Here is a 9,930-nt window from a genome sequence, read left to right on the forward strand (position 1 = left end):
GGTGGGGGCGGAAGGAGGAGGGCGGCGGCGGGCGCCGCTTGTCCCCGCGAATCCCGCCCTGTCTCCTCCCACTGCCGCCGTGCGGATGGTTCCGCCCGGCGGCCGGGCCGCTCCGCTCCGCCATGCCGCGCTACTGCGCGGCCTCCTACTGCAAGAACCGTGGAGGCCAGAGCGCCCGGGACCAGCGCAAGCTCAGCTTTTACCCGTGAGCGACCGGGCTGGGCGCGGGGTCGGGCCTTGGTCCGGGCTGCCCCCCTGCCCCGGCCCCGGAGATGGCGGCCGCCACGGGGCGAAGGGGGCAGCCAGCCCTGACTGAGGTGCGGCCTTCAGCGGCCCCTCAGGGGCCGGGGGTGGGGGAGCGACAAGGGGGCAGCTGTGGCCGAAAAACTTAACTTTCGGGGCGAGGGGAGGCAGCCCCGCGGGGCTGGAGGGAAGTGCCCTGTTTCGGGAAGGCGGAGGCGTGTGGAAAAAGGGTTGCAGAGGTGAGTGTTGAAGGGCCCAGAAAGCTGGCAGGTGCCTCCTGGGCCGGAGTTTCCCTGGGAGAAGTAGAGAATAGCAAAGAGCTTTGCAGTAGGCATAAAGGAGAGGAGTAAAATTAAAACCAGGGGGATTCCAATAAAACATAAAGTTTATGATTGTAGCTGTGAGGCTGGCTAGCTGCTAGAGCTAACTAGCAGGGGTGATGGTTGGTTGTCCTGTTTTTTTTTTAAGCCTGGCTGCCTTTCCGGAAGGGATGTTTTAGCCAAACTAGCTCCTCTGCTTAATGGTGGAGTAGCTGAGTGCAGCTTCTCTATCTGACAGGTTGCAAACTAAGAGCTTAATAGAATGGAGAAGTAAATATGTATTGATTTTTCCAAAATAATAATAATCTTGCTTAAATTAATGTCTTGCCTACACAGCACACAGAAGCATTACTAGTTTGTGTGGAGGCATTTGAGCTAGTCATAAGTTAACTAGCTTGGTTACTAAAGCTCAGTTGATGCTAGCTGCAGAGTACTGAGCACTAATGGGGCACCTTATTAATTATTCACCACTCCAGGCCTATGCTAACCTCCGTACTGTTGCAGTTTCATGGCTGCCCACTTCCACAGTCATGAGTTTAAAACAGTGCTTCTCAACCCTGAGAGGAGCACAGTGTAGGTACCTAGAAGCTGAGGTATTTCTGTTGAAGAAAAGTGCAATAACATTTGTCAATGGAAATAATTTCCTAGCGTTTAAGAAACTTTTGAGGAATAAACTTCACAATCAAGCTCAGAGGGAAAATTTGTTTTGGTAAAACTTACTCTGTAAACTAAGCTGCAGATTTAGTTGAATTCAGTCCCTTCTTAACTTCATTTCCTCTGTCCTAATTTCAGCTGGCCTGACTGCCCTTCTTTGCTGTCTTTCTTCACTTCTCTGACTTCTGTGGATGGTGGCTTCCAAATAAATTCTCTATTGTTCCTGTTTCCACTTTTCATATTTTATCTCTTTGAGAACAGATTGTAATGATGAATAAGGGAATGTGAGCAGGAGCAGGTTTTGGCAAACTCTTTAGCTAAAATAAAGGATTTGGCTACCGGACTTGCATCTCACTACAGATTTCCCTGTTTTCCAGTCTGAAGCAGACTGACTGTGATAAAGGCAGTGGAGGTTATGTTGCAAGAGTAATGGCAGTGGAAACAAATGCCGTCAAGGTTTTCTTGAAGGGAAAGGTGCAATTGCTGACATGGCCTTCAGTTTGTAAGAAGCTGTCCTCTCACTGAGAGGCCTCTTCAGAGCTAGGTAGTAACATCCCAGGCTGATCTGTGCAGTTCATGGGACGTGCTGTATAATACTTGGAATGCTGCTATTGGGTGTATGCTATCTAAGTAGGCAGGATTTGAAAAGACTGAACTCCTAACCTATCCTTGAGATATTATCTTGTTCTCTACAGTATTATTCTTTACATTCCTTTGTATACTCAGAGCAAATTGCATTAAATGTTTGCTCTATTCCCTTAATACTTGAAAGCTTAAATGGCAAAAAAATCAGAAGCGGGGAGGAGAGGGAAGAAATGCATGTTTACCTATGAATTTCAGGTATCATCATCTAAGCCTGCAGAAGGGAGTCATTGCCACGTGCAGCCTGTTTGGAGGAAAGCTGCAGTACTGGGGGCTGAGGGTGAGATGTAGGGTTCGCCATCAAGTTGCCCAATTCACAGGTGCCATTTGTAGAATCCAGGCAACGCAGAGCTCCTTTGTGTGCCGGGTTCTCTGCCAGGCCTCCACTGTATGAGAATGAATCGGCACAGACTGAAATTCTGTGTGTGTTGCAGGTCTGTATTGTTGTGGTCTGTTAATGTTCATTGGTGTATGGTAATAACTTATCAAAAGAACTGATTGTTAATTAAAAGTAAAAAAGAGCTAAGGAAAGAGAAATGGGATTAGGAACATCTGTTCATGTTTATGGAGTAGATGGAAATGGCTCTTGTAAATAGGCTGTAGGCAGTTGTTCACTTCTGGATATTTCTAATCACCATATAAATCTGCCTTGTACAGTTTCATATAGAAAAAAAACAGCTTTTTATCACTGTACATGATTCTAAAGAATGTCACTTTCTTAACAGTAGTCATTTAACAGTGTTCAGAATTTAAGTTATGGTTTATGTACCATATGTTGTTATATGCTAGAGTTGAAAGAAACTTAATACGCAGCTGAGAAACCAGTAAGCACATTCAGATACACTAATGCCTGTCTGGTAAGAGGTGAGAGCTAAGAGTGATATGAACGTTCATATTGCTGTTATCATAACTGCTTGACAGTGCATGCATCATAATGAGCCTTTAATCTCTCTTTAATTACTATGTATCATGATTCATTAAGTAAATTACATGTCTTTGCTTACCTCTTTCTTTTAATTTAGTTCTCTTTCCTATGTGATTTGTCTGACTGTTTGCATATACTTTTAAAACAACTTTTTTTTTCCTGTAAATGTTTATACTCTTCATTTTCCTTTTCAAGTAGTTTAGATGGCTGCAAAGTTATTTGTGAATTACACAATATTGGTTTTGGGGTTCTCACCACTGTAAGAAAGCTGAAACACAAAATGTAGAAATACTTCGCATCTCATGCATTTACTTCCTGAACAAAGTTTAAATTCTGCACTAGATTTATTATTCACATTTCTGAGTTAGCAGACACTCAGAAGCGTGACAAATATTAAGAGAGATTTTTGTTTAACAAAAGTTAATAACAAAAGTTTTGTTACTATTTTTGTCTAGTGAGACAAAAAAGCCCTACAGATACTTTTTCTAAAACATTTTTTAACATTTTTTAATTTCCTGTGACTTCAGTATAACTGTTTCCTGAGCAAGTGTTGGAGAATCAAGCCTTTTCAAAGACCTTATGTTGAAGTCTTGGCCTGAATAAATCAATAGAAAATCTAATGTTGAATTCTGTCGCTAGAAATAATTTGGATGTTTACTGGATTAACATGTATGCAACATAATGATAAGTATTTTGTATTTTTTAAAAAAAGGGGTATTATTTGAATGCTTTTGTAAGGAAAGACTTCTTGTACAGAAGAATAGAATCTCTGTTTTTAAAAAAATAAATAAAAGCAGTGTTGTCTTCCTCCCCTCCCCCCAATGTCTTAAACAAGGTTTCCACTTCATGATAAAGAGAGACTTGAGAAATGGCTACGGAATATGAAACGAGATGCATGGACTCCAAGCAAGCACCAGCTTCTCTGCAGTGATCATTTCACTCCTGATTCCCTTGATGTGCGATGGGGCATACGATACTTGAAGCATACTGCTGTACCAACAATTTTCTCCTCCCCAAATGATGAGGTAAAGTGGGGGAGTTGTTTGGGTTTTTTTTTTTTTGTTGTTTTTTATTGTAGAATAAAGCTCACCAACTATGTAATACAGCTGTTCATTTAACTGTAATATATTCACACTTTATTTTAAAGATAGAATTCTGATCCATCAAAATATTTTCTCAACAAGATTGAGACAAAATGAATATGTAATTGCATAGTTTAAAGATAGTGAGAAGGAAGAACAACTTGCCATCCATTTGACTGAAGATTCAGGTTTTTCTGACTGGAAATTACTGAACCTTTTTTCATAACTTTATTTGCTATGAGAGTGTTATTATTCCACATATTTTTCTTCCTTGGGCAGCTACCCTTTATTAATAATCTAATGTTCTTTTAAGGCCTTCTGTTAACTGTACCTAAATACTGGCTATGGAATGTTTTGGTTTCAAACTGCAGACTTCTCTTTCCTGTCTCTAACCTCTTTAATACCTAAATTCTCAAGAGTGTAGGCTGCAACGAATGTGTCAAGAGGACTGTTCTATCTTGTCTTGTAGAATTGTACCACTGCTTACATAAAAGCACTGTTCAATGCAGGCATATAATTTTCATCAAAACTATGCTAATTCTTTTCTGGTACATAGCTTTCTTACACTGGATCGTCAAGAGGAGAACAATATTGGAGGTGGGAAGAATGCAAGGACTGAAGTCGCTAAATTACAGAAACTGAAATTTGTAGCTTATTAACTTAACAAAATAATTTATTTTTAGCCATAAAGCTCTCTGTCTCCTTGTATGGCTGCATATGTTACCCAGACTGCTTTGGACTGTCTAGAGTAAAATGACAAATTTTCAAAATTTTTATTTTTATTTTTGAAAATTTATGACAGTAGTAACATAGCGATAAATACCAGCATTTTTTATCACTTGATGTTATGTTGTCACTGTAACAGGGAGCCGTAGTTTTGGAAGTGGAATTCATGCACTATATTCTTTGATATCACAGACAAGAAAAAAAAAAAGATTTCTGCCTTAAGGAAAGTAGGCCTTCCCCTACCTTTTCATTCTGTCTCATTTTTGACTATGTCCATAGTTCAATCATAGTATACTTACAAATATATTACATGATAATTTTGAGTTATGAAGTTAAACATTTAATGCAATGATGTTGCCAAGAATATGTCAATGATGTCTCTAAATTATTTTGTATTAGCAATATATATGAGGTGTTTTGGATAAACTTACCTAATTTGGGAAAGTTGAGTATCCCTTTCTTCCCTGCTGACATGAGAGGAAAGACCTTATTTCTGACTCCTTCCACTTCTTGATATCTGTGATACTGTAAATTTTGCTTTCTCAGTTTCTCATTTCTCCTTCTGGAATTTTTTAATCCCACTCTTCTACCCACACTTTTCTGAGCATTTACAGCTATCTTAGTTGTTGACCTCAGCACATCAACAATATCAAGTGACTTTTGGCTACTGGTTCTTCAGTCACCCCAAAAACGAGTTTTCTGCTGTCACAGACTGAACACTCGCATAGATATGGGAAAGATCTCGCCTTAGTCTGGGGAAAAGTCCCTTGTCAGTGTGTTCCTGAGTTAGTGCAGAGAAGCAAAGAGTTCAAGTTCCAAGCTCTCTTTTGATACTTACCATAAACTTCTGACTGAGAAAACTGAGAGCAGCCAAAGGAGGGAGGAGTTGCAATATCTTAACTATTAATCCCAACCTTGCCCTGTGTCTTGCGGAGCAAGTGAAGGATATGTTCCAGAAATGCTTAATGATTGTTCAGAAAACATGTATTATTTCTTTTTATAAATGAAGAATGTTTGATAGGAAAAGATGACAAAGATTCCTGTCTCAGGAGTTAGCTGCCTGTGTTTCAATGATAGTCACCGTTTTACAACAATTTGCATGAATTGTTATTTTCAATGCTGTTATTTTCAGTGCTTTTGTAAGAGCATGTGGGTGGGGACAGAAAAACAAGAACCTTTTCAATTAAAAGTTTGTCTTCGGGCAGCTGTGTACAGAGAGGTGCCAGCAGGTACTTTTCCTCCAACCTTAGCAATTTTTATAGGCAAGGGTTCCAGCAATATTTCCCTAATTTAGTATTTCAAAAAAGCTATGACTAGTTAAAAGGTTTAGTCAAATAATTTTATCAGATGCTAGTAGAACAAAGTAAGGGAAATAGGTAATTTCCCTGGGATCGATGAGGTGTTAAGTACCCTCTTTGAAAAGATAAAGGTAAGCAAATGAATTCTGGGGGTTTTTTTGTATACATTTTTCAGTCCTTTAAGACTGAAGTTTCCTACAAAAATCAAATTACAAAATACAATGTATTAAGGATATTCCAGCCTCTGCTGAAAGCTTCATCACCTCAGAGCATAATAAGGAAAATGTAGGGCACTGTAGAAGATCCTGACTCCATATTTTCATGAACATACACTGAAATTTATTTTTCAATCATAATGTGTTTTTTCAGTCTGTCCTATGTTATTTTTTTAATGTTATTATTTGCCTGGCTTATATTTAGGTAGCAAAGTTAAAGTTGCTTCTTGTTGTGTGTGTGTGTTTGTTGGGGGGGGGGAGTTGTTTTTTTTTTTTTTTTTTTTTTTTGTTTGTTTGTTTTTCCCTTAGTTCACTAGTCTAACGTAGCAGCAAGCTGTGGTCTCTTCCTAATCAAGACTTTTGGGAAAAACAGGCTACGCAATGTTAGTGTATTTTTGTATCAGTGACTGACATATCAAAAAGCTTGTTTGAATATTGATCTTTAATCATGTGCCAATGCTGTTTATATAGAGGAAGGGAAAAGAAGGTGGCTAAAAAAGGATAAGCTGCAAATTATCCCACCTTCAATTTAAAGTCCTGTTAAAATTTTATCTATCAAAATTTTTATCCACCAAAAAAATTTCCATTTTTATGAAGGGTAGAGTTTATCTGTCATAATTCTTGCTTGCATGTTTAAATATATACATATGTGATTGTGCATGAATATGTATACCACTCACACATTTCACTTTTCTTCAAGCCTGGGTTCATAATCTTTTTCTGTTTTTGTCAGTTCTCTTTGGGGTGAACCAGCTGATTAAAAATTTGCTGTAACTTGCCAGACCAACCTTACTGCATCTTTAATGCAATAAATGCAAAAGTCTTATATCATGTTTATTTAATACACATATATTTGATAGAGTGTTTGAAATTATAATAAGAGATCATAAACAGTTAGGCAGATCTGAATACCTGCTTCCCCTTGTTGCTTTTTAAATTATTATGACTCATGTAAATCAATAAAGTTTCTTAGAGCTTGAAAAACAAAAAGATAGCATTATTTTCTTTATTGCTTCTGAATAATATTTGAGCATGTAGGACCTGTAACAAAGGTCATAACAAAGTTATGGAAGACAGTTATGTGATTTATCAAATTTCAGGTTTGACTTCTACACATTTCTCATCCAAATTATTACTTAGCCAGTATCATGCCATAGAATGAGGGTTGCGCTTTTTTATTACAATTATGTTCAAATGATATTTTTAGTTACAAGATGTCTTTTTTCACCCCCCACCCACCCCAGGAAAAAGACTCTTCTCAGCACAACCCACAACAGATGAAGAGAGAAGATCAGGAAGAAGCAAATGCAAATGTAGAATCAGATAAAGTATCTGTATCACTTGAACCTTGTACACCAAAGAAAAATCTTGGAATTGCAGAAAATATAGATGAAAAAGCAGAAGTAGTTTGCTCAACTGTATTGAATAAACCTCTGCAAATGGGAAAACTACAATTTCAAAACAAAGAAGACTTTCAAGCAGACAATGTAATTCTTGATAATTCGTCTAAACAACATATACATCAATCTACACCCATTTTAATGGCAGCAGTGGTCCAGAACATGGAGTCTACCAGTGCTCATAATTCTGTAGAGAATCCAGTAAGTTGTACCACTTCAGTCTTGCAACTTACAGACCCTGGCTACTTGAATTCACCTCTGAAATTGAAAAATGCTTTAAGTTCAATTACTGACTATCCAACTGAAAATCCTAATTCTCATATTGCAGGCTGTTCTGTTGAAGTGCAGCCAACAAGCGAAAATGCCATTTTAGTCAGTACAGTCACACAAACTGTTGAACAGTTTAATGGAAGTGAAGAATCTGTAATTGCTATCATTGTACCAGCTGAGAGTCCTAAAGAGCCTGAAATAGTAAACAGCTCTTTCCTGCCTATTAAGCAAGAGTTTCTTGACATGGAAGAAACAGAAAAATCTGCATATACAAATGCGTATAGTGGAATTGAAGTGTTACAAACTGAACATTCATACTGCAAACAAGACGTAGACAGAGATCACCTTTGGCAAAAAATTTTGAAACTCCACTCTAAGATAACTCTACTTGAAATGCAAGAGATTAAAACTTTGGGGAGACTCAGATCCTTAGAAGCTCTCATTGGACAATTGAAGCAAGAAAACCTACTTTCTGAAGAAAAGCTCAAGATTGTAGAAGACTGTTTCACAACACTTGAAGTGACTATGATACAGTAAACGCTTTAAATAACTGTTGTAAAATACCTTTTTTTAGCCTCTCTGATTGTCCTTTTGTACAAATTAACTTTTGTTTCTTGTATGGTATTTTAAAGATCTAATGTAAATTGTGTGAATAACAAACATTCTTAAAAGTGAAGCACTACCAAAGTTAAGTGATAGAATGTTGCCCTTAAAACACGACCTGCAAGTAAGCTTAAAAAAAAAAAAAAGAAAAAAGAAAAAAGTTTTGTTACAGTACCTAAAGTGGATAAATAAGTTAAACATTTCCAGATGCAAACTTCCTGAAACATGTGAGCCTAGCATTCAGTGCAGCATCAGAAGAGATAGTATTACTGTGTAGGATGAATAATTTTAAAACAGTTATAAAATACTGCGTCCCAGCTCTCTCAGATGAGTGAGGAAGTATGTAATACACCTTTTTCAGAGAGGCCACAATTGCTCCTTAGACTTAATTTAGCATTCATTCCAATACCTTTTTGTACACTTTGACCTTATTAAAAATTTTTCTGCTATAAAAGGTGTGTCCTTTTATTTAGTTAAAGATTATTTTCTGTCTTGCTGAATATTACAATGAACAGGTCCATTCCTGTCTTTTCAGCTCAAATGATAAGAATGATCTTAATAATATTTTTGCTGGTTAGTAAAAGGGAAAGTTCTAAATATTCAGTGAGTGCTATCTGCTCAAGAGTGTATTTGATCCTTAGACAACTTAGTGCATCTCCCCATAATAGCACACTGAAGACAACAAAAAAAGCCTCTTTACAGAGTCAGTTATTTGTAAAAGTAGCAAAATCTGGCTCACTATTCTCTATAGCTTACTCTTCAAGAAACGGAATTTCAAGATTGGAAATCCTCTTCCTTAAACCAATTTTTTCAGCTGTTTCTAGTGCCTAGGATGTTGCTACATTGGAAAGAGTAGAAGGATTCTGACAGTTCATTTTGAGGGAAATGAACTGGGCTTAAGTACTGTGCTTATGCAGTCTGCATCCTACCTCTTCCATCTAGATCTTCTTATACAGTGAGTAGATTGCTAGAGGGACTTGTTTGTATCTTCCTTTACTCCCCAAATTCAGTGAAGGGTTGGGAGAAACTGGTTGCTTTGGAGTCTCTTTTCTGTACTGTTCATCAGTCACATTCCGACCTGTTCTGTGGCATTTTTGATAAGGGATTGAGAATCGAGCAACACTGATTGCAAAGAAACTTGTAGAGAATTTTTGAGAATCATAGAATAGCTGCCTAGAACTTGGTCTACTGAAGTACGCTGTTGTAAGAGATTAATCTTGTTCTGAGTTCAGGAACCACCTTGATAGGCTTATTTTATCCTCAAGAAGTATCTTTCAATAGTTAACTTTCTTTAGTCTTTAACATTAGGATGTAATTAGAAAAATTCCCAAAGAAGAAAGAGGTCAGTGGTGATGATTTTTTTTTTTTTTACTTGGACTCCATGACATATACATTTTTCCCTCTTCAGAGTCCAGTTCCTGTAACAAAGTCAGGAAAGGAATGCCCCATAGCCTCGGAAACATTGCTGTTACAGGAGGTCCAATCTTGTGTAGGTTGTCCAGATGGCCTCTTTGAATAGTATATTTTTTTAATTTTTGAGAAGTAAGGGATC

At 37.7% G+C, this 9,930-nt stretch overlaps 1 protein-coding gene across 4 annotated transcripts; it reads left to right on the forward strand.

Annotated features, from left to right (window-relative positions):
- Window positions 1-15: 15 nt before the first annotated feature.
- THAP5 (THAP domain containing 5) lies at window positions 16-8,832 on the forward strand. 4 transcript variants are annotated; one of them, XM_062567086.1, is made up of 4 exons: window positions 426-482; window positions 2,058-2,293; window positions 3,620-3,809; window positions 7,350-8,832. In XM_062567086.1, exons 2-4 carry the CDS (start codon window positions 2,250-2,252, stop codon window positions 8,310-8,312), a joined length of 1,197 nt encoding a protein of 398 aa, XP_062423070.1. In that variant the 5' UTR covers window positions 426-482; window positions 2,058-2,249; the 3' UTR covers window positions 8,313-8,832. The 4 variants fall into 4 exon arrangements, with proteins under 4 accessions (XP_062423061.1, XP_062423081.1, XP_062423091.1 ...); XM_062567077.1 differs by lacking the exons at window positions 426-482; window positions 2,058-2,293 and adding an exon at window positions 16-205; XM_062567097.1 differs by lacking the exons at window positions 426-482; window positions 2,058-2,293 and adding an exon at window positions 143-317.
- The last annotated feature ends 1,098 nt before the right edge of the window (window positions 8,833-9,930 follow it).

The sequence above is a fragment of the Rhea pennata genome, chromosome 1, assembly GCF_028389875.1.
Source record: "Rhea pennata isolate bPtePen1 chromosome 1, bPtePen1.pri, whole genome shotgun sequence".
In the NCBI taxonomy this organism is placed as follows: Eukaryota; Metazoa; Chordata; class Aves; order Rheiformes; family Rheidae; genus Rhea; species Rhea pennata.